Raw genomic sequence first — 25792 nt, 5'->3', positions numbered from 1 at the left:
GATGATGATCGTAAAAGCTGGTTTGATGGTTGGATTCTAGACAGAGAACGCCCAAGCTTGTTTGAGCATGAATTTGTTTGTTTGAGCTTGTTTGAGCGAATGTATATAGTGAAGGGTATAATTGTCAGCTAAGAAAAAATGGGCTATTTCCTTAATTAAATTAAACTTGAGTTATTCCCCTAATAAGAAGTGCAACGTGGGCTAGTGACAACAAATTTCACGTTTAATAAACTATTGTAAAATAATTGTAACTGTTAGTAAAATTGATTTAATGTTTTATAAAATACATATTAATATTTATAAGTAATAATTATTTATATAATATATAATTAATAATAATATATTTTTTGGTATATAAAAATTATATCAAAGTGGGTGTTTAGATTGTAAAAAATAAATTATAAATTTTGGTAACTTCAAAAAAATTATTTGATAAAATCATATAAAGATAATTAGAATTAAAAATTAGTGTAAGAGAGAGAAAATACAAACTAAAAATTAAAGTTAGTACAAAAGTTTCAAATTGTAGCTTTTAGTTTTTTAATTAAAATATTCAAAAGCACTTTTTAGTTTTTAGCAAAAATAATTTTACCAAACACTTAAATATAACTTTTAGAAAAAGCTAAAATCAAACTTAGGCTGCGTTTGGTTCAAATTAAAAAGCCCTGTTTTTATTTTTAGAGTTTTTATTTTTAGAAAAAACTAAACTGCTTATCTGGTGTTTGGTAAAACTATTTTTACAAAAAACTTCATAAACGATTTTAGATTTTGTACATGAGATGGAAAAGCTAGGATTCTTAGCTTTTAGAAAAAAGTGTTTTTAAGTTTGGTATATAAATTAGTGTAATATCCTCGACAAACTATTATTTATTAATAATTATTATTTAATTAGTAAGAACATGTCTATTTTAGTCTTTTTACTATAATATATTTATTTTACCAAACGTTAAATCAGTTTTTGTTATCAGCAACAACTGTTTTATAAACAGTTTATCAAAGACCTTGTCAGTTTTTGAAAAAAACAGTTTTTTTTCAAAAACTGAATCTAAAAGCAATTTTTTTAAAACAAAGCTATGCCAAACAGGGCCTTAATATGCTGAGCTAAACATAACCTATATCAGTTTGTAAAACTGGTCCAAGATCTGTAATACAGTAATATCAGTTTTTTTTTCTCCGTTATGCGTATTACTAAATTACCCTTCACCAGTCTAGCACTCGCTCTCTCCTTTTACCCCGCTCGCCAAAGAATCAAATTCTTGGACTTCGACAGATTCTTACTTAAAATGGAAAAATGGTACAAAATAGTCATTTGAAACTTATTGATTAGCAAAATAGCCAAGATTTCAACTTTTCGGCAAAATAGCCAAATTTACGTTTTCAAATTTTTTTGACAAGCATGATTAAATTTTTTGACAATTATTATAAGTAATTAATCACTTTCAAAAAAATTAATCTTGGGTTAAAAAAAAAAATTTTAAACCAACTTGCTGCACATTTTAGCTATTTCACTCAATTAAGACAAACCTTGGCTATTTTACGCCATAAGTTTAAATTTGCTATTTAGCTACATTTTAAATCTATAAATACACTATACGTTTTAACGTTACAATACTTGGCCTAAGCATTTCATAGATATGGCTAATTAGAACTCACAACGAATAATAATGTTGGAACATCGAAACTTAGGCAACTAAACTACATTGAGTAAAAAAATTGCCATATTTTTTTATGGGTAAACTAGCAACATAACCATGTTGAATCGTGATTTTTGATTTCTAGTCCACGTTTGGTAAATTTTGCAATCTAGCCATTTTCCGAAATTTACCGGTATAAAATACTATATTTACCCTTATGCTTAATTGTACAAAACAGTAGCCCAGGTTTGCCCGAATTGATATTAACAAAAATTTACACTGAGACCGTGAATAAATAGGAAAGTCAACTAAACAGTTTTAATAATGTGCATTAATAAAAAAAACGCAAAAAAAATAAAATAAAAAATAAAAAATTACAGAAAATAACGTGAAAAAAATGTGGTTACTTCGGCCGATCGTTAGTCAAAACGTGGACTACAGTTTTTCCATTATTCAAACCAAGGTTAAATTCGTAACTAACATCTTACATAATTTTTACACATCATCAATTTGGGCTAGAGTTGAAAATTGTGCGAAACGTGGGTTGGATTACAATTACAACGTTTGAAGTGGCTTAGATTGACTAATTTTTCATTTTTTAATCACCTCTCTTTATTTTCGGTTATAAAGATTACAAAAATCAAACCTAGAGTTTTTGTCACAGCACACGTAAAACAAAGTAAAGTCTAAGAATGTGGAACCAATTATAGTAAAGACAGTACCACTCACACGAGCTGATATTATATAATTACTTGAATTCAACACCGCAAGAGCATATAGTTGGGAGAACTGTGAGCACGAAGATCGCCGAAGCCACGACAACCGCGAAGACTGTGATGGGAGAGCTGAAATGAGTGTGCTTTACCATCGTGATCCGTTTATGCCACAGGTTACTCAGATACGCCTTCAAGCTCTCACAAAGCTCGTTGAAGTGGAAATGCTTTCGCCGCAATATGCTTCCTCTGATGAGACTGTCGATGGACGCCACGACTTCTTGGTGATCTGGCAACTTGGTCTCGATCACACCTTTCCGAGCCAGAATCCGAACGGCCTTTGCAGAGTCAACGAGCCGGTCGATCACAAACACATAGTCGTTTACGTAGCAATCGAGCGAGTGACACTGCTCGTAAGCGAGGAGGTTCAGGAAGAAGCTCTCCGTGGACCTTCGGATTCGGAGAAGAGGAATCACGAGAGTCCGTCCCCGAAACTCTATCTCGAAAAGGCTTCTGGTGGGTCCCGCCTCGAATTCGACCCCGGCCTCGTAGAGCTCCTTCACGCTCGGGACCGTCAACGTCTCAATTACGCTCGTCCGAGGTATGTCTCGAGGGACGTGGAACTTTCTGAAGAAGTCGATGAAATGCTTTATTTCTGAAGACTGTGTCTTCCTTCTCAAGAAATCCTCGACGCTGTCTCTTTGGCCCAGGTAAGCTTTGAAACGGAAGAACCTATGGGTGAGCTTGACGAGAGAAATCCTCTCTGCGCTCAGAGAATATCCTCTGAAGCTGCCGTTGTTTTCTAGAGGGAGTCTTATTTTGGCGAGCTCGAAGAGATCTTCCAACACGAAGAACGGAAGCTGATTCTCGAGCAGCATAAGATCGTACCTCACGTCTACGACCTTCCACGGCTTCTTGAACAAGCGATCGCTCTCCTCCACCGCTCCGACGTGGTTCCTCCACAGAAGCTCGGCCAAGAAAGCCGCGTCCACTGCCACCATCTCCACGAACTCGCGGCTCTTCAAACCTTCGAATCTCTCGGAGTAGTGGTCGCGTACTTTCTGTTCCCGTTCCTCCGCGAACCTCGCGTAGTCCTCGAGCCTCATACTCGTCATCGCGAGGAAGCTCTTCAGGTAGAGAAGTTTCTGTTCTTCCATGGCTTTCAGAGCTTCTCTGCCGCGGTGAATCGGGCCGATGGAGATGACTCTCGGAGTGTAGGCCCGCGGGTTCTCGTGGTAGATTCGCTCCGGGACTTGGTAGATACAACATTCAGACGAAAAGGGCGAGGCGTTTTCCAATTTGCTTCTCAACGAAGCAACCAAGTCCAAGCCCTCGTGGTCTTGAACCGGAGATCCATGGCTTGTTTCTTCCATTTTTCGAGCAGAGCCTTTGCTGTTAAGGACACTTAATGTTTTGAATTCTATGAATTAATGCTTTTAGAATAAGCTAATGATTAACCAAAACAGAGGGTAAAAAGAAAGAGAGAATAGGCCTAATAAAAAATTTATTTCTTTATGTAGAAAGAAAGATGAAATATGACAGAGCTGCTTATTATCTTGTGTGGCATATCATCAAACAGTTTCTGTGCAAATAATTTTATAAACTCAATCTGAGTTACTATTTTTACCCCAATTTTATTATATACCAATTATTATCAACTTTCTTTGTTTATAAGGAAAAAGTTGAGTAATTTCTTTCTTTCAATGGAGATTTAAAAAACAAAAAATTGATAAAAATGTCAAAAGAGGTAATGAGCAAGAACGAACAAACATCCCAAGTATTCGAGTGGCTCGTTACTTTTAACAAAATTCTTAATGAAAACGGTTTAGAGCTTGTTGAACTCAAATCCAGAATTCCAGATATGAATAAAGAGAGACAGATGATAATAAGTACCTGAGACGAACTGCAAGAACCAGAACAGATATGGAGTGGAGGAGAATCAATCTACCAGGAAGCTTAACAAATAATTCGGTTCTTAGAACGCAAAGTCAAAGTCAACCGCAAGATAGTGATAAAATTACAAAAATAATATGAAAAGATAATACTAAGGAAGACTAGATATCGGCTGGTGTGTATGGTACACGATAAAGTAATGGAAAAATTGCTGGAATCCGAATTATAAAGATAACAGGATATTATAGAATGAAGATGTAATTTTGAGCATTGAAGTCAAGAAGAGGACGAACAGCAATAGTGATGTTAGAAAAAAAATTGCTTTTTTTTCCTTAAATATGTAAGTTTGTTTTGGTCCAACAGCCAAATACACAAATGTGCAGAACTAATCACCAAATCCACACACATGTAAGATGAGATTAAGCCAAGGGAAACATATTACCTTAATTGAGAGAGAATTTTCATAAGTTGATGGGAAATGATAAGATAGGTGTGTCAAAGTTGCTCGGTTCTTGTAAGAAACTTTGAACATCATTTAATGAGGCAGTGAACCCCTTGCTATAAAATATATAAACAAAAAAGTAGTTGGAAAATGAGCAGTTTGAAACATAGATAAATTAACACTTGATTGAGGTTATATTTACCAAAATTATCTTCATATATATAATCTCTTAAAACATCCTTGAACTGCAATTGTTTTCCCTATTTTTTGCTTGGTTAAGCCAAAAATTCATCGAAGTCGGTCATCTCATCTAATAAGTGCAGTTCAATAGACTGAGTAGTGTCATGAATCTCAAATGCATAATGAATATTGAGGATAAAATACATATGGTTATATACAAGAAAAATGGCCTTAAGCCGTGAATTTTCCGTACAACAAAGCTTGATCACAGCTTCCAGACTCGGAAACAATCAATGTACGCCTTCAAGAAGAAGACGAAATTGGGCATGAATTTTCAGATAATAATCCAGGCCTTATCATGAACTTATAGTCTCTTTGGAAATGTTTAGGAACCTCTGAATTTCATAAGCCCAGATTCAAATATGGGCGTCTAGCCAGTAGGTTTTTGAATGACTTGAATTTGTAGTTGTCAACCTGGGTTGATAATATTTTTTTTTTATTACACTCCAATCGGTACAACACAATCAACTACGTCAAATTTTTTTCCATCAAGTCAGTCTCTGTTCCTCTGAAGTGCTTCGTAGTATCAAAATTATAATGATTAAGTAAACACTCTTCGCTCAGTCTTATTTTCGCAAAGAGATAGAGACGTACCTGATTCAGTCTTCAATGTCATCGCTGAAGAAGCTGAGCCGTTCACTTGTGAAACTCGGCTGACGGATGTAATCCCATCGGAAACTCGAGGATGTGGACATCACATTTTCGGCCTCACTGTAAGAGAAACTACGCCGGGAATCGCCAGAGACACTGGACCGTGCGACGTTATCCCACCGAAAACTCGAGGTCGATGCAATGTCTCCTCCTTCCTCGCTGTCGGAAAAACTCGCGACCGAGGCCGCGCCTCCTTCGTCCTCACTGTAAGAAAAACTCAGCTGAGTAACCTGTCTGCCGAGTTCAACACCCGTGTCTGCATCGGAACCAGTGTTGTTGAGGCGGCGCAGCAGACCCGGCTCCCCGAGTCGATACGAAACGTGGTCTCTTCCAGAAGTGTTTCTGTAGCAGAAAAGAACGGTTGGTACGTGCTTGACTTTCGGATACTCCGAGCCCTCGTCTTGTTGGACGCGGAGCACGAACTCGTTGGGCATATCGTAGAACGACACGACTTTCAGGCAGCTCAGCTCAGCAATTCCACTTGGCACTTCCTCTAGAAGCGGGCTCGGCCCGATCCTCAGCTCTTCTAAAAGAGGCATTGCACCGTGTGCAATCTCGATTGCTTCTAGTTCCCGCATCTCCCTCAAAACAAGCAGCTTGAGTTTTCGGAAACCATCATCGAAGGCGAGCCGGGGACCTTGGTACGAACCATAGAGCCACAGAGACTCCAAATTAGGGAGGCATCGGAGGTGGTGTAATGGATCTTCGGTCAGGCTAGAGAGGCTCAAACACAATAAGCGAAGGTGTCCGAGGAGGGAAATCCATTCCGGGAAGATCCGCAGCTCACCCTTCAAGACCAAGCTGTGTATTTGAGTGGGCGGGGTCGGAACGTTCTGCAAGTCCATAGTCTCGTTCTTCAGCGATTCTAGGTGCAGAGACTCGAGATGTGTCATCTCGCCGATGCAGGTGCAGAGAGCGTCTGTGAGTTCGGTGGTCAGTCTCGAGACTCTCAAGCTTCTCAGTTGCTTCAACTTCTTCATTTCTTGTATGACATCCATACCGCTGAGGCTCGCATCAACTGTGACGAGAGTCTGTAAGTTTGCAAGAGCCCCGATTCCAACTTTGATCTTCACGCCTTTTGCAGAATCGAGACCGGATCCATCGATGTTGCCACGACTTACTAATAAGTGTCGGAGTCTGCTGAGTTTAGCGATATCCATCGGTAGCTCAACCAAGATGCTTCCACCGACATCCAACACCTCTAGTTTGCTCAACATCCGTACTTCCTTTGGGAGTTTCCTCACTCTCGTGTTCTTCACACTTAGGTAGTTTAGACACGACAAATATCCCACCTCTTTGGGGAGGACTTCAAGCCCGGAATTTTCAATGTCCAACATTGTCAGAAGGTAATACCTCTTGAACAACTTAACCAAAACAGAATCTTTCAGTGGACCGGTGTTCCAAAGAAAGACAGAACGAACCTGAGGCCCTTCCACGGCTTCCAAAACCTTCTGAACACCTTCCATAGAGGAGACCATCAAGCGCCGGCATTTTCCTTTCACCTTTGAGCTATTTCCATCCCTAACCATAAAAAAATCACGATCGACTGCCTTTTTGCGTACGATCTCGTGCATCAAGTTATGGACTCTGCAAAACGTGCCGATGCCGTAGAACCCTTCGCACGCTTCGACCAGGTTTCTGTCGACGAGCTCTTTCAAGTACCCTTCCCCCACTTCTTCCAGCGTCTCTCCCCGCCTCTCCTTCACGAACCCCTCCGCAATCCACAGCTTCATCAGCTTCTCGTTTCGGATCGGCGACTCTTTCGGGAAGATGCTAAAGTACATGAAGCACCTCCTCAAGTGCGGAGGCAGATCGTCGAAACTGAGGGCGATGATCTTCGAGAGAGAGACGAGCGCCGGGTCGTCCTCGAGGCTGAAATTCTCGAGCAGCTTCTGCCACTCCCGCTGGACCTTCGGCTTCGTCGAGAGAAGGCCCGCCACGGCCCTGATCGCGAGCGGCAGCCCTTCGCACATCCCAACAATCTCCGCCGACGCATGCCGCAGCTCATCGGGGCAGTGTCCTCTATTTTGGTCGAGTCGGAACGCGATGCTGCAGAAGAGCTCCCATGCGTCCTCCTCCGAGAGAGGCTTCATCTTGTAAACGCAATCGGATGCGGTCTCGACGAGAGAAGCCGCGACGGCTTCGTGGCGCGTGGTAATGATCACTCTGCTTCCGATGCCGTCGTCCGGCAAGGCGACCCTCACGGCGTGCCAGAGCTCGTCTCTCCAAACGTTGTCGAACACGATCAAGTACTTTTTCCCCCTCAGCGCGTTGATCAGATCCTCCCTAATCGTCGCCTCCTCCGAACTCCGACGGAGGACCTGCGCAGCCGTGAGCCTCAGGATCTCCTCTGCTACGATGTGGCCACGCGGGACCGCAATCCAAGCACGGATGTAAAAATGGTCATTCACCGCGCGGCTGTTGTATATCCTCGCCACCAGAGCGGTTTTTCCGATCCCACCGCCGCCAAGCACCGCGATGCCCGACCGCCTCGTCTCTTCCACCAACAGAGCCTCGGTCAAATCTTCGGCGGCCTTATCTGCGCCAATGAGCCTCTCGTCCGGCACGGATTGGAACCGGCGGTGGCCGTCGGCCACGATGGCAGCGGCGGACACGCGGTCTCTCATGCCGTACCGCTCGCCTTTGTTCCGGATATCGACCAGCAGAGTCTTGATGTTGGCAATGTTGCGGTGAAGATTTCTCCGGCTGGTCAGCTTTCCGATCAGAACGCCGGTTCTCCTAAGGAAACCGCTGTCGTTTGCCGCCAGAAGATCAAACTCATCGAGAACGTCTTGGATGAGGTAGGCGACTTCCCTCATCTGCGCCGCGTAGACCTTCACGGAATGTTCCTCCTCGATGCTTCCGTCGGCTTCTTCGATCGACCGGTTCAGTAGATCAAGCTCGCTCCTCAGCCTCTCGATTTCTTGACTACTCACCGCGCCGTTCGATCTTACCATAGAATTACCGAGGCTTTCCAATAGGACCGACATAACAGCATCCGCCATCTCTCTCTCTCTCTCCCTCTCCCTCTCTCTCTGTGTTTGTAAATGGAGATTCGTGCACGGCTCAAGAGAATGGGATGTTGGATACAAGAGAAATAATTGGTTTCATCTGCAAGTTGTCTGTTCAAATTTATAACTAGATTTTTTGCTCTGCGTTTCTGAGAATTAGAGATGTACTTACCAGGAAGTTTCGTAACCGTAAGCTTTACCCTGCTAGTTCTGCCTTATTATTCATTCTTTATTGAAATCTTTCGTTTTATTTTACATCTCTCTCTCTCTCCAGATCTTTTTGTTTTTTCCTACTGTGGGCTGGAGTTTCTGCTCTCTCCTTCTCTCTCTGGTCCTACACGTAGAAAAAATGGTCTGATCAAGAAGCGGTCTGTAAAAAAAAATTGGCTTACCTTTGCTTTTTAAAAATTTGATTTTCAAATAACTGTACCAAAAAATTTGTGTTTTAAATAATAGAGGGTGTTTAATAAGGGAGAGTGAGCGTACTAACTCAATCAGTCCAACAATATTAGGAAAATAGCTCAAGTTTGAATAAATTAAGGGAATAGCTCAATTAATATTTCACTACCTAAATTACCTTCATATATAAGATCAAAACTCAATTTTCTCAAACCTAAACCTAAACTCGTCCTTGTCCTCGTCCATTTAACGCCACCGATTCACTTCACGCCGCCGATCGCCGCCGATCCTTTTCACGCTGTCGCGTTGTCGCCGATCGTCGTCCATCCTCGTTGCTGATCAACCATCGCCTCTCTCTCGGCAACACGTGCAGAGCCCTTACGGTGGTACTCTCATTGCTGACACTCTTCGTGAAGGTCAGATCGGCAACAAGGAAACCAGGAGGTCGGTCTTTTGCAAATGGAGCTTCTCATTTGCAAATTCATCAAGGTCAATCTCACTCCTTACTTATATGATGTTTTGAAAATATTACAATATAATCGGGGATCGAGAGTCTCAGGTCTCTGTTAGGAGGAAGTTTCTCCGCGCGTATAGTCTCCATGCTAATTCTGTATTTAACTGTATATGTTAATAAATAAAATGAATGCTTTGCTTAATGTAGGTTAATTAATAAACTGAATAGAAACGTTCGTCTCCCCACGCAGCTCGTCTTTCTTCTTTCTTTAGGAACTCGAGTAACCACGAAAGTTTCTATCACATAAATCACTCGAGAAAGAAATGAATTAGTGTGTGGGCACTTTTAAACACGACGACTCAAGAACAAGTCTAAGAGTCGAAGGGCTAAAACACTAGGTCAAATGTGCACCTAGGTGCCAAAACAAAAACGAAAAGAACTTAAAGAGAGAGAGAGTGAGTTGGACGGCCAAGCTAGAGAGAAGCTCTCAATCTCTAAAACTTTGGAATGAATAAAATGAGAGGAATGATGGCTCTATTTATAAGAGATGAATTACCTTCAACAAGATAGTTCCCTCTTCTATAGAATATCACATATTCATGAGCAAAATATTTCCCTCTTTCTTTTCCATTTGGACGTGCAACGTCATGAAGCAAGTCTTTGGATCTGTTTCCTCGTTTATCTTGCTTCTCTCTTGCCCTATCTTGGCCGTGTGACTCTTTCCTCATAGGGGAAATTTGTTTCCTCTTTTTCTTTTGACAAGTATCTTCATACATTAATGCACAAAATTGTCTCTTTTTTTCTCCTTGGGTTGGACGGCCACATTGCTTCTAGAATGGGCTTCTAGATTTTTCTTCATTTGTTCATGACGACATAAGAAAAGCCCATTAAGAATTTTCAAGTAAAATTCTATGAAATGAAATTAATCCTCAAGGCCCAAAATCTTGTCATGGTCGAGTGTTAATATCTCATCATATGACAATGTCAAAAAATTTATTGACATTCATTTCATCCTTTGTCCAAAAAGACAAAATTACCCTTTAGACAATTTTCGTAAAACTTGTCTCGTTCTTGTTTTGACTTAGCTTCTAGTTTAACTATTCCTACTCGATATGACTTGTGATAGGGACCTCATGGATCCAAATGAACAAAGCTTGAGCTAACGTACTTGGACTTAAAAGTTCACAAATTGGATCTCAGTTGAATTGAGAGATTATCGGTATCACAAGTTTAGCTTAATGTCAATTGACTCCACTAAAGAGTTGGCACCGAGAATCTCTCAGTTCAAATGAGTATATTTTCTACTCAAGAATTCAACTTAATTGTGATGAGTGGATCCACTAAATATTATCTATGTTTACCCTTCATGAATATCATCAGCTAGTCGAGATTTACAAAATTATCATTTTACCTTTCTAGATGTTATTTCCTCAACTCATTTGTTGCTTGTGAATAAGTTAGAACCAATGTATTGACGAGGAGCTAACAAGTCACATTGATTCATCCAAAGGAGTCATGACTCAATTTGGACACTGGCCAGTTTATTTATTCGCATTCCAAGAAACAAAGCATGAGGTGATATACATCGCATTTCAGCAATCTTGTACATGAATTCCGTATCTATGAGATCTTCACAAAGTTACTCATGACATCTTCATAACTTAGTATTTCACCAATAGGTCTTGTTCAGAATCACATAGTGAATCCTAACTCTGACTTTCTCAAATGAGAATACGTAAACTATGAAATGACATGTCTCATTTCAGGATTGAGGTACACATGATGTAATTCATACGTAGTGACTTCAAGACATAAGAGGTTAAATGGTTTATTCTTATTCTGTCTCTAGAAGTGCACTGTCAATTCAGTACATTCAGAAGATACCTAGAAGAACTATAGAGTCTTCAACTCTCAATGTCCCATAACCAAACATCATAGATTCTCATAACAATCGTACTGAAATCAATAATCCATTGATCCTTAGATTGCGAATATATTGTTTTAAGAAAACCATGAAGAGTTTGTTCATGCAAATCTACATTTGTCTCTTTATATGTTGTTAGGTTTGTTTATGGACTAAAGACTAAGATTTTATCATAAAGCTTCAAACTGACAAGGAAGAATGAATGAACGTTTCAACTTTTACTAATAAATAAGCAGTTACAAGCAAGAGTCTTCGTGAGACTTTATTACATCAAATGCACATAAGTAAAGACTACAACTCTTCTTGTGGGCACCATTGACAACAGTCTTTGCCCATGATGATGACATTACTAGATCACGAGTGCATCTCGGGCACACGAATCCCCTGGTTCGACCCGAACCTCATTCCGATCTCTTGGATAGCCTCGTACGCCCAGTAATGAAGGGTATGAAGATTACTTGTCAATGTGTACTTGGCCTCTTTCTAAGCCACGTCCGGCTTGTCCTTCAACTTCTTCTGCAACGTCTCGTGATAATGCCTTAGGTTCACCGAGAGGCTGGAATACGTCTTCGCCCAACTCAAATTTCCCCAAGGCATCTTGAAGAATAAGGGGAGGTCTTCAACGATGTATAGAAATTTCTGCCACATTTCCTCGATGACTTTGTTGGCTGGATGCCCCAGAAGATACCCATACACAAATACGAGCAGCCCGAGCTTGAACGCATCGTCATGGCTCTGACATATGGTGAACGCGTTGATCAACGCGCTCAACTTGCATCCGACAACGCCGTTCAAGTGGTCCGTGATCAATCGGTCGCTGTTTCGCTCGTCTTGTTCGGCTTTGGTCGGACCGTCTTCATAGCTCATCCCCGAGACGAGTGCGTACTCGAGGCGTCCGAATCTTACTCGTTTGCCTCTGATACCAAAATGTATCTCCTCCCGTGTCGTCGCCTCGATCTTCTTTTAAAGGAGAGTATGTATGAGTACCGGTGAGAAACCGAGCTCGCTCTCCGAAAAAAGTTGCTCGAACGGAGTCTCGACGATTCGATCTTTTATCCCGAGCTCATCAAATCTCCTCCGTACCAGCTTCAAGATCTCCGTCCCACCGTAGGTGATACAACCCGGGAATGAGACGTTGTATATATAGTTCAAATTGTCCTAAAAAAACGACAAAATTAGGTCAGAATCATAATTCATTGTATGACATCGTACAGACTTGTATAGCATCATATAAACAAAAAATTTGAATTTTTTGTTTTTAAAAAAATCGTATAGCATCGTACGATATTGTATGGCATCGTACGACAATTTTTTTTGGAAAAACTTAAACCCATCATACAGTATCGTAAGACATCGTACATCATCGTACAACAGCATACGATGCATCAACCTCATCGTACACTAGCCCTAATTTCAAACCCTAACATTCTAAATCCGACCCAAATAAACTCAAATCAACTCAAATCAGATAATATCTAAGTCCTAAACCTTATTCTAACTATTTTCAATGAAGTTTAACAAGAAATTAGATGGAAAAATTACCTTTTTCGTTGTTTTGAGAGCTCAAAATTTCTTACCTCCATCGCCGCCGGAGTTCGAACCCTGTCCATCGTACGCCATCGTACCAGATTGTACCACGTCGTACAAGGTCGTATTGAATCGTACCGACTCGTACAAGGTCGTATTGAATCGTAGAGAATTTTTTTTGTTGAGAGAAAGAGAGAGACGTCGAGTGAGATAGAGGAGAGATGAAAATTCAAAGAGATTTATGTTTAAGGGGTATATTTGTCCGTTTTGGATCCAAAAGTCCATTTTTAAATATTTTAAAAAGTTAGGGTCAAATCTTGATATTTAATCGATTTAAGTCTAATTAATGAAATTTCTCAATTATTATTAACAAGAATATTTTCATTTTGTATCTCAAAAATACTCTAATAAAAAAAAAAAAAAACATAAACGGTTGACCAGTGAAGCAAGTAGGTGTATATACATTATAAGAGGTTTTGTTTGTAATGTATTTTCATCTCTTAAGTTAAAGTTCAAAATTCACTTTTTAAATTACATCTTTATTCTATAATATCCTGTTATCTTTGTAATTCGGATTCCCGCAATTTTTCCATTACTTTATTGTGTACCATACACACCAGCCGATTTCTAGTCTTCCTTAGTATTTCTTTTCATATTATCTTTGTAATTTTATCACTATCTTGCAGTTGACTTTGACATTAGATTCTCATTTGTGTCTAAGGACCGAATTATTTTTTAAGCTTCCAGGTAGATTGATTTTCCTCCACTCCATATCAGGTACTTATTATCATCTGTCTCTATTCATATCTGGAATTTTGGATTTGAGTTCAACAAGCTCTAAACCACATTAACACCGTCTTGCTCCGATTCTGGCTGATTAAACAGTTCAATTATTTATTAAGAGTTTTGTTAAAAATAACGAGCCACTCGAATACTTGGGGTGTTTGTTCTTTCTTGCTCGTTACCTTTTGACATTTTTATCAATTTTTTGTTTTTTAAAATCTCCATTGATAGAAAGAAATTACTCAACGTTTTCCTCATAAACAAAGATAGTTGATAATAATGGGTATATAATAAAATTGGGGTAAAAATAGTAACTCAGATTGAGTTTTTAAAATTATTTGCACAGAAACTGTTTGTTGATATGCCACACAAGATAATGAGCAGCTCTGTCATATTCCATCTTTCTTTCTACATGAAGAAATAAAATCTTGATTAGACCTGTTCTCTCTTTCTTTTTTCCCTCTGTTTTGGTTCATCATTAGCCTATTCTAAATGCATTAATTCATAGAATTCAAAACATTAAGTGTCCTTAACAGCAAAGGCTCTGCTCGAAAAATGGAAGAAACAAGCCACGTATCTCCGGTTCAAGACCACGAGGGCTTGGACTTGGTTGCTTCGTTGAGAAGAAAATTGGAAAACGCCTCGCCCTTTTCGTCTGAATGTTGTATCTACCGAGTCCCGGAGCGAATCTACCACGAGAACCCGCGGGCCTACACTCCGAGAGTCGTCTCCATCGGCCCGATTCACCGCGGCAGAGAAGCTCTGAAAGCCATGGAAGAACAGAAAGTTCTCTACCTGAAGAGCTTCCTCGCGAGGACGAGTTTGAGGCTCGAGGACTACGCGAGGTTCGTGGAGGAGCGGGAACAGAAAGTACGCGACCACTACTCCGAGAGATTCGAAGGCTTGAAGAGCCGCGAGTTCGTGGAGATGGTGGCTGTGGACACGGCTTTCTTGGCCGAGCTTCTGTGGAGGAACCACGCCGGAGCGGTGGAGGAGAGCGATCGCTTGTTCAAGAAGCCGTGGAAGGTCGTGGACGTGAGGTACGATCTTATGCTGCTCGAGAATCAGCTTCCGTTCTTCGTGTTGGAAGATCTCTTCGAGCTCGCCAAAATAAGACTCCCTCTAGAAAACAACGGCAGCTTCAGAGGATATTCTCTGAGCGCAGAGAGGATTTCTCTCGTCAAGCTCACCCATAAGTTCTTCCGTTTCAAAGCTTACCTGGGAGAAAGAGACAGCATCGAGGATTTCTTGAGAAGGAAGACACAGTCGTCAGAAATAAAGCATTTCATCGACTTCTTCAGAAAGTTCCACGTCCCTCGAGACATACCTCGGACGAGCGTAATCGAGACGTTGACGGTCCCGAGCGTGACGGAGCTCTACGAGGCCGGGGTCGAATTCGAGGCGGGACCCACCAGAAGCCTTTTCGAGATAGAGTTTCGGGGACGGACTCTCGTGATTCCTCTTCTCCGAATCCGAAGGTCCACGGAGAGCTTCTTCCTGAACCTCCTCGCTTACGAGCAGTGTCACTCGCTCGATTGCTACGTAAACGACTATGTGTTTGTGATTGACCGCCTCGTTGACTCTGCGAAGGCCGTTGGGATTCTGGCTCGGAAAGGCGTGATCGAGACCAAGTTGCCAGATCACCAAGAAGTCGTGGCGTCCATCGACAGTCTCATCAGAGGAAGCATATTGCGGCGAAAGCATTTCCACTTCAATGAGCTTTGTGAGAGCTTGAAGGCATATCTGAGTAACCCGTGGCATAAACGGATCACGATGGTAAGGCACACTCATTTCAGCTCTCCCATCACAGTCTTCGCGGTTGTCGTGGCTTCGGCGATCTTTGTGCTCACAGTTCTCCAAACTATATGCTCTTGCGGTGTTCAATTCAAGTAATTATATAATATCAGCTCGTGTGAGTGGTACTGTCTCTACTATAATTGGTTCCACATTCTTAGACTTTACTTTGTTTTACGTGTGTTGTAACAAAAACTCTAGGTTTGATTTTTGTAATCTTTATAACCGAAAAGAAAGAGAGGTGTGATTAAAAAAAGGGTTATATAACCATACGGCTATAAGGGTTTTGGTTTTAGCCAACCTTCTGTTAATTTTCTGTTAATAGCCACAGCAATCTATTTACAGCAAGTTAAAAGACGTGAATGACCTTAAATGACTTCCGCCCATTATTTTCAGCGTAATAATTTAAATGGAAAAAAAAATTCGACCATAACTAAATCGCATAAATCAAACGAGTATTTAAAACTCCATAAATGCATATCTAACCCCTCTTTCATTATCTTTCCAGCGTAAAGAAATATCAAATCTTCAGAAATTAGAATTCTTCCCTCACCTCTCTGTTTATGCGCTCCAGGCCGTAATCCACGTGCTCTACCAGAAGCCCTTCATGCATGTACACCGACTCCCCCACCACCACCGCCGTCACAGCTCTTCCAGGCCGCGGCGCGTCACGATTGGCGAGGCCAAAGGATTGGCGAGCCTTGTGGAGAAAAAGAGGTTGTCTCTGAACGAGATCTTGGCCTCGAGAAACATCCCGTGATTCCTCCCCGACGATGGCACTCAAGGTCACAGCCTCCGATTCCTCCCCGGTGATGGTTTTCAAGATCGGCATGAACTCCGGCAAAACCTACTTACAGATGGAACACCATGATTCGAGGTTGTTACATGACCCGGATTGCAAAAGGCCTGCGAGAAGGCTCCAACGCCCAAGGAAGATGGGTCGGTGATTTGCTACACGAGGAAGATGAGTTTCAATGGTTATTTGGTTGTACAGAATAGGATGATTCCTTTTTGTTCGGATAGTGTATATTCGTGTAAATACAAAGCATATTTACAGTATATTCGTGTAAATACAAAGTATATTTATAGTATATTTGTGTAAATACAAAACATATTTACAGTATATTCATTGTAAATACAAAGCATATTTACAGTATATTCGTGTAAATAAACTAGAAAAAATTCTGAAAATATTTTGGACGTTCTAAAATTATGAATATATGAAAAACAAAATAATATCAATAAATGAAGAATGTTTTCAAAATCCACACGTCCAAAAATTCAAAAAAACCAGGTTAACTACTTTCTTAATCGGTTTGATTCAAAATTTAAAAAAAAAAAAAACTGCCTAAATGAAACAGATTAGTTAAGTCAACGCTGAAATTTCTCCATATCCACACGTCCAAAAACTCAAAAAAACCAGGTTAACTACTTTCCTAATAGGTTTGATTCGGAATTAAAAATAAACTGCTTAAATTATAATTAATAAGGGCAAAAGTGTAAAATTATTTCAATTAATGAGATGCCACGTAAGCAAGATGACTATTTTCAGGAAATTAACGAAAGGTTGGCTAAAACCAAATTGCAAACCTTAAAGATGGCTACGCAGTCAATTTTTTGTTAAAAAAATGGCAAATTTTTTACTCAATCATGTTTTTACTCAATGTAATTTAGTTGACTAAGTTTCGATGTTCCAACATGATTATTCATTGTGAGTTCTAATTAGCCATATCTATGAAATGCTTACATCAAGTATTGTAACGTCAAAACGTATAGTGTATTTATAGATTTAAATAAGAATCTGTCGGAGTCCAAGAATCTGATTCTTTGGCGAGCGGGGGTAAAAGGAGAAAGTGAGTGCTAGACTGGTGAAGGGTGATTTAGTAATATGCATAACGGATAAAATAAACTAATATTACTGAATTACAGATCTTGGATATTTTGCATAGTCTAAACCAAGGTTCGAAATGCCGTTTTCGACGTCGTTTCGAGTCTCCTGATTTACGGAAAATCGATGCGCCGACGGAAAATCGAACGGAACAAATGTGAAAAAAGGCAAATGAAATGTCATTTTTAAATGCCGTTTTCGATGAAAAATCGATATGCCGATGTATAACCGAACGGAAATAATGTTGTAAAATATATTAAAAATATATACAGATATACATTACATAAATATATTTTTATTTATTTATATATATCTTGTTTATTTTGTTGTTAATAAAGAAATTTTCTTTAATGGGCTTATTTATTTATTTATAAAATACGTTTATATATATATATATATATATATATACACTTTGTTATATTATATAATGGGCTTATACAATTATATATACGATTACTTATATGCAAGTAGTTATATTATATTACCTCAACTAGCATTTGATATCAATAGGTGTATGTTTTTAATGAGCTTATAGTAACATATATTGCTTTCATTCAGCCCACCACAGTTTTTAATTTTGACCCTAGTGGGCACTTAAACATCATCTTCTTCTCCAAAATACAAACGCCCCACATGCAGACAAAAAGAAAATTTAAAACTGAAAAAAAAAACTTGCCAGAAGTAGGCCAGTCTCTCCGGCGCGACTCCGCCAGAAGCCATGGCGTCGAACACCGTCGACTAGATTGGCGATTTCGTCGCCGTAGTGGTCCGATTCCTGCTCCGCCACGACTACCACCGTCGGATTCGCGCTCCGAACCTTCGTCAAGAAATCGCGAATCGCCGATTTGGACGAGTCGTAGAGCGTGCCGTGGAGCTGGAGAGCGAGGTTGACTCCGACGGCCTTGAGATCCTTGTTGCTGACGTGGGGCATCCAGAGCCATACGTCCTCAAGGCGGTCGACGACGGCGTGGAACTCGAAGGCCACGTACGTGCTCAACGCAACACAAAACGAAAGGAAGCTCAGTCTTGTCGCCGAAACTTGCCAGGAGTCGTCCGTTTCGCTCGACTATCGCCAAATCTCCTCGAAATATGATGAATTTTGTTAATTCGAATGAACGAAAAAATCCGGTTGTTTTTTGTTCGAAGGGCATGTCGTTTCCTCGGCAATCGAACGACAAAATATGGAAAAACGACATACTAAGTCTCGCCGGCCGTTTTTGGTCGGCGGCAGCGCCGCCGCCGAATTCCGGCGAATTTCGCCGGCATTTTAAACACTGGTCTAAACTCTAAAGTCAGAAAAATATCCTGGGAAGTTCATCGCTACGTCACTATGCAAATAAAGGGTTATACAAGTATATAGCCACACGGATATAGGGATTTTGATTTTAGCCAACTTTCTGTTAAGTTCTTGTTAATAACAGCAATCTATTTACAGCTTGTTAAAATACTTGAATGACCTTAAATAACTCCCGCCTATTTTCACCCCAAAAATTAAAAAAATTAAAAAACAAATATTCGGTCAATAACTACTCGCGCTATTCGAGGAACATCATTAACGTCATTAATTAATACCACCAAATCACGCAACCTCAACAATTCACTCGAACACAATTTCAAACCCGAAAAAATCCAAAACATTTTTTGAGTCGAAAAAAAAATCTCGGACCGAAACTCAGGCGATCGAAGAAGTTCTGGAATTTTTCGGCGATTGAAGAGTCTCCGGAAGCTTTTATGCGATTGAAGATCATAAACACTCGAACCCGACGCCGAAGAAAAGGTAATATCCCGAGTGTTTTTTTTTTCAAAAATGGCTGTTCTAATATCTTGAATATTTTTTTCAAAAATGGCTGTTCTAATGGCGTTGGTTTGAAATCAATAATATTGTTTGAGTGAATGACCAAGAGTTAATGGATGAGTGTTTTTGTGTATTTGATGTTATGATGTTTTGTACTTGTCGTATTAACAGATATAATTGCAATGGCGAAGAAAACTCCATCAAAGAAAAAGGTGAACACTAAGGACAGTCAAGAAAAAAGATCAAGTCGTCTATTTACATACATATTAGTTAATAAACTACAAATTTACATTAGTATGAGTGTGATTGCGACCAAATTTAGTTAATTAATTACGAACTTTCATCTTTCTTTTTTGTCTATTTACATGCATATTAGTTAATTAACTACAAATTTACATCAGTATTAGTGTGATTGCGACCAAATTTAGTTGTCTATTAACATGTAATCAGTAAGTTAATGGAAGCAGTAAATTGGCTGTTAATTAACAAAGATTCTCAATCTGAAAACATTCACTATCAACTAAATTGAATATGCATTTGAGTTAAAATTCAACAAAAAATAATCATAATAATAAGAGAATAGAAAATGAAGCCCAAAAAAATGAAGAACCATCATCCATGGTGTAGTGTCGGGTTATGAACAGTGAGAAAAAAAAAATGGACGTTCAAATTTATGAAATTATGAAACACCAAAGAATTGTAAAATTTGAATTACAATTGGGGGCAAACAATGATCAGAATTATTTCCAAAATGAAAACAAAATAATATCAATAAATGAAGAATATATTTACAGATTGTATATTAATGTTTTGCCACGAAAATAGAAAATAATTAGTTAAAGTCAATCGCTGAAATTTTCAAATCCACACGTCAAAAAATTCAAAAAATCACGTTAACTATACATTCCTAATCGGTTTGATTCAAAAAATTTTTTAAAAAAAATGCCTAAATTATAATTAGCGGCCGAATTAATAAGGACAAAGATGTAAAACAAAGTCGATTAATGGGATGCCACGTAAGCAACTTGGCTATTTATAAATTGTTAACGAAAGGTTGGCTAAAACACAATTGTTAGCGTAAACGTGACTTACGTAGTCAATTTTTTTTTTATAAAACAACAAGCTATATAGCCGCGCGTTGCAGCAGCCAGAGAAGAGTATTAGTCCAAATATATAATCAATTAATATACTTTGATTCCACAATCGAAATAAATATATAAATAACTTCGATTGAAATTAATACACTCATTGAAGTTAAATTAAAACTAATTATACATTGAATGTTAGTCAAGATAAGAAACTAATATAATATGCAAAGTGTATAATAGTTAAATATGAATGTAAAATAAATATATAAATTCCAAATTTTAGCAACATATTTGGAATGTCATAATTAGTGTTGTAAATTTATTTTTAATGGCATTTTTTGAAATGTCATGTTATATTTTTCATTTATTTGTATTGGTATTATTTATCACATTTTAAAAATTTCATCCTTAATAAATATTGCCAACTTCTTAAAATTGTTGTTTTATGTAGATAATTTTGTTATTAATTCAGATTTATGAAGGTTTACTAAATGTAACATTCTATATATACTAAAAGAGGGTACAATATCACTGTAGAAACTGAGGACCAATCAGTGGATAAAGTTTTTTGAATCTGAAACGTATTGTTGCAACACGTAATTATTGTAGCACCAATTTTTTTTTCTTCACTCAACAATTGCCACGTTACTGCATCTTAAGTTTTCATTCTTCCACGTGGACTAATACATGCACCATATGTTTTATGAAAGAAAATATATCTATGTCCACTACAGGTAAAAGAAATATCAAAGTAAAACCTGTGGGGCTTGCTTTATAAGTCATTGATTGGTTACTATTAGTTTAAAATAATATTTTATGAGCCTCACACTGTATTTCTTAAAACTCTCTGCTAACTTATATTTTTTGGTTTATTTGCTATTACTAATTATATGACATAAGCGGAGTTTAAAAAAAACAAAAAAAAAACTCAAAGCAATTACATATGTTTTTCAAAAGACACCATAATATATATATCGTACCATAATATATTTCTTATAATGATTAAATTTAGTAATTACTTTAACGAATTTGTTACATGTTTGCTTAACATATTACTTCATATTTTAAACTATAACTTTTACATTAATTTGAAACAATTATGAAATAGTTTGAAATCATTAAATTTTATGAAGAGTTAATTTTTATTTTCATCAGATCAGTATAAATTCGTAAGAGTTATTAATATACACATATAGTTATCTATAAAACTAATTAGAAAATATGTTCATACTTTTTACATATAAGAAGAGTGTTAAAAAGGACAAAAAAAGTTGAGGAGGCAACTTAACATTATGTACTCTATAATATATATATATATATATATATATATATATATATATATATATATATTTCATTCTTCATGCTATGATTTTGCTCCGATAAATAGAACTAATAAATATAATCATAAACTACAACATTGACCAAAATTTTACATCAAACTCAAAAAGATACAAATATATCTATGAGAAAATGGTGACATAAATACCCAAAGTTTGAACATATTTGCATTTTCTTACCAAATGTTTAAAACCTGCGGGCAAAATACCTAAGGTTATATTTCATCAACTCCGTTACTACCTGTGGCGTTAGGTTGGACGGGAATGACATGTGTCATTATCTGGGATATATTTGAAAATTAAGTAATGAGAATTGAATGAAAAAAACATTAATAGAACTAATAAAAAAAAAAGAAAAGAAAAACAAATTAAATACATTTGATTAAACCGAATAAAAGAGCTTGTGTTCGAAATCCCCAAATTACTGACCTAGGTTTTTTCTTCTTCTTCTTTTCTTCGACAACTCCATCGCCATCTCCATCGAGTCTTCAACTCCATCGTCATCTCCATCGAGTCTTCAACTCCATCGCCATCTCTTGATCTCATCTCTTCATCAAAACTCCAGCAACCTAGCGATGTCGTCATCTTCATCGTATAATGGCCATCGAGGTGTGCGTAGGAGTTCGTCGGTGAAGCACGATGGATTTCGTCCGACTGAGACTTGTTATTGCGGCGTTCAATGGACTGAGAAGACGTCGTGGACGGATACAAATCCAGGTAGGAGGTTCAGAAGTTGTTACAGAGCAAAGGGAGGTGATTTAATTCCCTGTTGTGGTCGTGCTATAATTCCCTGTAGGGTTCTTTGAATGGATACAGAGTGACGGTTGCAGGTTTTTTGAATGGATAGACCCACCGATGTGTGAGAGGTCAAAGCAAGTAATTCCGGGTTTGATAAGAAAAATAAATCTATTGGAGTCTCAGTTTGGTGAAGGAGTGGAATTCTCAAGCGATTCCGGGGTTGAGATGAAGTTCAAGAAAGACACAGGAGTGGTCAGCTTGAAATGTATTCTGATTTTGACATTATTTGTATGTGTATTAGTGTTGTGTTTAAAATGTGTCTGAATGGAATAAACACATGACTGAAATGTATCTTGAAATGTATCTCAGTTTAGTGTTGTGTTGTGTTCTGATGCTTGGAATGTATCTTGAAATGTATCTTTGTGGTTGAGACCGATATTTGTAATCTTTTGTTCTTTGATCAAATGAAATATATTTTGGAACTGATTCTTGATCCCAGTCCTTGACACACCAACTCAGGAGATATGACATTTTCCCTATCTTTATACCAATAACTAAATGCTAGACAAATCAATAGAAAACTAATTTAGGACCAAAGAATATGTACAGAATAGTTCATAAATCAGGGACCATTTAGCTGTAGAATAAAATCTGTTCACCCGGCTCTTCGGCGACAAAGAATATGTATAGTTCATAAATCAGGGACCAAAGAATATGTAGAATAGTTCATAGATCATTTATACATCTTTCTGTTCACCCGGCTCTTCGGCGACAAAATTAAAGAATGTGCTTCGAATAAATCAAAAAAAGGAAAATTATCATAAAAAGCCATTTTCAGACCATGTTTGATTCTAGCAACATAAAAAATTCCTGTTTGATTCCAGCATTAACATAAAAAAAACATCAAAAATTTCTTGTTTGATTCCAGCAACATTAACATAAAAAAAAAACATCAAAAATTTCCTGTTTGATTCCAACAACAAAAACATCAAACATTCCTGTCTTGGATTCATTCTGCAGCTGATCTCTGTTGTCTCTTTCTTCTCTCAATTCTTTTTACTGTTTCCGGTGCTGGATTTTCCTTGATTGGTCTGCCTCTCTTTTTGGTTGCTTTGACCTGCAATAAAACAGGTTCTATATTACTTAACCACAACAATAAAACAGCTTCTACACTTTCAATAAAACATCTTCTATTTTACCAGTGGGGTTCTGCTTTTACAAGTTCGTTTAGAGTGTCCACTTTCACCACACACACTGCAGTGGTTCTTCTGGCCTCTTCTAGGGTACTTTGTTGCATCTGTCGGGGGTGGTTCATCAGCAGATCTGTTCCTTTTCTTCTTTGGCCTGCCGGGCATGACATGGTCTTCAGGAGGCTCGATAGGGTTCAGTCCAGGTTCAGGCCAGTTGTCAGGACTGGTCATCGGTTGGATGACACCACTGTAAGCAGCGATGTATGCCTCTCTCTTGTATTATGGATCTATGAAGTCCATAATATTTAACCCGGATGACCATATACAAGAGAGGGCATGAGGACATGGTAAACCTTCATTCCAAAATCATTAACAATTCAGTCCAAAATCATTAAAAATTCAGTAAAAAATCATTAACAATTCAGTCCAAAATATTTTCAAAACATTTAAAATACCTGTGAGTTCAAAGCTTCTACATGAACATGTCTTTTCTTTGATGTCAACAACCAATGATTCAGCACCCATGAATGTGACTTGAAACTTGCCATTTCCAACTGGAGTAGGCATACAATACCTAATTTACAAAGTCCATACCATTACATATTACTACAAAATATATATGAAACATGCTTGATTGTGCATCAGAAATAATATAGAAAATTATAAAAATAAATTAATTTCACAAAGACAGAAAAACAAAGAGATAAACATTAAAGATTATTTACCTTGCTGATTTTTTGTACAACTCTATAATGGCCATAATCCTCTTCCCCACATCATGCTTCCACTTAAGTACAGCTTGGCGTTTGGTTTCAAACCGACACATCAACCAGAATCTTATTTTTTCTAGGAGGGTGACAATTGGCTTGTCTCTGGCATGCAGTATAGCAGAATTAAAGCTCTCACACAAGTTATTAAGGAGCATGTCACACTTTACATATTCTCTAAAGTGTGACTTGCTCCATTCTCTAGGGTTCTTCTGAGCTAGCCACTCATATGCTGATGTGTCTTCTTCTTTTAGCTATCTCATTCTCCTCAAGAATTCAGCTGTTGTTGTAGCTTTTGCACACCCCCAGAGTATCTGTTTGAGCAGCAAACCGCCATGCTTTTGCTTGAAGTTGGCATGAAGATGCCTAACACAAAATCTACCTTCAGCACCTGGAAATGTCTCGGCCAAAGTCTTTTCCAGACCCTTCTGCCTGTCACTCATAACAGTGAACACTCTAGGGTTTTCAATATGCAAATCTTCACTCACAAGCTGTAGAAACCATCCCCAAGTAGCAGTGTTTTCCTTTTCTACTACTGCAAAAGCTACAGGGTATTGAGAGTTATTTGCATCTATTCCTACAGCAGCTAGCAACATTCCTTTGCAATAACCCTTCAAAAAACAACCATCAAAGCCTAGCAACGGTCTACACCCTTTGTTAAACCCATCTTTGCATGCTTTTAGACAGACATATGCTCTTTCAAATACCCTTTTCCCATTCACCATTTTAGTTTTCAAAATAGTAGTGCTTCCTGGATTTGTAGCCATCAACTGCCTACAGTAGGCATCAAGAATGGCATATTGATCCTTTATAGAACCCTCTAATACCCTCCTAGCCTTCGATTTTTCCCTGTAAAAACTGTACTTGATACATCCTTGAACTTTGAAGCCTTTGTCATTTCCCTAAAGCTCGGGAAATCCATATTGGGGTTAAGCCTAAACTGATCTAGAAAGTGATTAGCTAACCATTGACTATTAATCAACTTATTATAAAAAACAATCCCACAGTCATGCTGATCCACTAGAGTGTTAATTCTGACTGTTTTAGACTCTGAATGAAGTCTTCTAGCATACAATGACCATGGACAGCCTTTTCCCTTACACACTGCTCTCAGACGACTCTTATCGTTGAACACAAACTTGAACTCCCTATCTCCCCTTATAAATTCTTCTTTTAACACATGCCTCAGATCATCAATTGAAGGAAACTCCATACCTAATTTAAATTTGAAATCTTCTGACCTCGTGCGCGGATTGTATCGCTGCTTACTCTTCTTCAGGGGCTCTTCTTCTTCATCGCTACAAAGGCTGTCCAAGTCGCTCTCGTCTCTTGCTTCATCAGAGTGTCACTGCCCGCCTCTCCTGGCTCTCCTTGATGACAGACCTCATTGACTACGTGCCACCAAGACCTGTTCGTGTTACCCATGTCTTCTTCGTGTTCCCCATGATCTTCGAACTCTTCCTCTGCAAGATCAAAGTCTTCAACTCCGACAGCCTCGTCTTCAAGATTTTTCTTCGTCTTCGC

The 25792-nt window shown here is 38.6% G+C and overlaps 5 protein-coding genes and 1 pseudogene across 12 annotated transcripts; 1 reads left to right on the top strand and 5 right to left on the bottom strand.

Annotated features, from left to right (window-relative positions):
- Positions 1-2015: 2015 nt before the first annotated feature.
- On the bottom strand, positions 2016-4230 carry LOC149398327 (UPF0481 protein At3g47200-like). The gene has a single exon (XM_089614808.1). The coding sequence runs from the start codon at positions 3718-3720 to the stop codon at positions 2383-2385; it is 1338 nt and encodes a 445-aa protein (XP_089470934.1). The 5' UTR covers positions 3721-4230; the 3' UTR covers positions 2016-2382.
- LOC149398326 (disease resistance protein RPM1-like) lies at positions 3704-8950 on the bottom strand. Of its 7 annotated transcripts, none has more exons than XR_016297033.1 (3): positions 5518-8950; positions 4241-4346; positions 3704-3739 (listed from the first exon to the last, which is right to left on the bottom strand). XR_016297033.1 is itself a non-coding variant. In XM_089614807.1 (2 exons), exon 1 carries the CDS (start codon positions 8576-8578, stop codon positions 5522-5524), a length of 3057 nt encoding a protein of 1018 aa, XP_089470933.1. In that variant the 5' UTR covers positions 8579-8950; the 3' UTR covers positions 4354-4798; positions 5517-5521. The 7 variants fall into 7 exon arrangements, 1 of the variants encoding a protein (XP_089470933.1); XR_016297034.1 differs by having other exon boundaries at positions 3737-3751; XR_016297032.1 differs by lacking the exons at positions 3704-3739; positions 4241-4346 and adding exons at positions 4354-4798; positions 4885-5336 and having other exon boundaries at positions 5517-8950.
- A 4521-nt stretch (positions 8951-13471) lies between these two features.
- Positions 13472-15796, top strand: LOC149398325 (UPF0481 protein At3g47200-like). 2 transcript variants are annotated; one of them, XM_089614046.1, is made up of 2 exons: positions 13472-13665; positions 14208-15796. In XM_089614046.1, the coding sequence occupies exon 2, from the start codon at positions 14227-14229 to the stop codon at positions 15562-15564; it is 1338 nt and encodes a 445-aa protein (XP_089470172.1). In that variant the 5' UTR covers positions 13472-13665; positions 14208-14226; the 3' UTR covers positions 15565-15796. The 2 variants fall into 2 exon arrangements, with proteins under 2 accessions (XP_089470172.1, XP_089470173.1); XM_089614047.1 differs by having other exon boundaries at positions 14196-15796.
- Positions 15797-16000: 204 nt separating this feature from the next.
- Positions 16001-18284, bottom strand: LOC149398324 (uncharacterized). Its single transcript, XM_089614555.1, has 2 exons — positions 18030-18284; positions 16001-16312 (listed from the first exon to the last, which is right to left on the bottom strand). The coding sequence occupies exons 1-2, from the start codon at positions 18282-18284 to the stop codon at positions 16001-16003; spliced, it is 567 nt and encodes a 188-aa protein (XP_089470681.1).
- Positions 18285-23320: 5036 nt separating this feature from the next.
- LOC149398323 (uncharacterized) lies at positions 23321-23753 on the bottom strand. The gene is made up of 2 exons (XM_089614554.1): positions 23511-23753; positions 23321-23428 (listed from the first exon to the last, which is right to left on the bottom strand). Exons 1-2 carry the CDS (start codon positions 23730-23732, stop codon positions 23321-23323), a joined length of 330 nt encoding a protein of 109 aa, XP_089470680.1. The 5' UTR covers positions 23733-23753.
- Positions 23754-24222: 469 nt separating this feature from the next.
- Positions 24223-25481, bottom strand: LOC149398322 (uncharacterized; annotated as a pseudogene).
- Positions 25482-25792: the final 311 nt, after the last annotated feature.

Source organism: Urtica dioica, chromosome 5 (assembly GCF_054948205.1).
Source record: "Urtica dioica subsp. dioica isolate 48M chromosome 5, U.dioica_male_clone48M_v1_H2, whole genome shotgun sequence".
Classification (NCBI taxonomy): Eukaryota; Viridiplantae; Streptophyta; class Magnoliopsida; order Rosales; family Urticaceae; genus Urtica; species Urtica dioica.
The sequence above is the reverse complement of the archived record's forward strand: the minus strand, read 5'-3'. Positions and strand labels throughout refer to the sequence as shown.

Coding starts and splice junctions, on each gene's coding strand:
- LOC149398327 (XM_089614808.1), bottom strand. CDS start 3,720: ATGGAAGAAACAAGCCATGGATCTCCGGTTCAAGACCACGAGGGCTTG.
- LOC149398323 (XM_089614554.1), bottom strand. CDS start 23,732: ATGACCAGTCCTGACAACTGGCCTGAACCTGGACTGAACCCTATCGAG. Junction 23,429..23,510: donor GTAAAAGCAGAACCCCACTG/GTAAAATAGAAG, acceptor GTTTTATTGCAG/GTCAAAGCAACCAAAAAGAG.
- LOC149398325 (XM_089614046.1), top strand. CDS start 14,227: ATGGAAGAAACAAGCCACGTATCTCCGGTTCAAGACCACGAGGGCTTG.
- LOC149398326 (XM_089614807.1), bottom strand. CDS start 8,578: ATGGCGGATGCTGTTATGTCGGTCCTATTGGAAAGCCTCGGTAATTCT.
- LOC149398324 (XM_089614555.1), bottom strand. CDS start 18,284: ATGCCCCACGTCAGCAACAAGGATCTCAAGGCCGTCGGAGTCAACCTC. Junction 16,313..18,029: donor GAGAGACTGGCCTACTTCTG/GCAAGTTTTTTT, acceptor ATCTGTAAGTAG/GTTTTGCCGGAGTTCATGCC.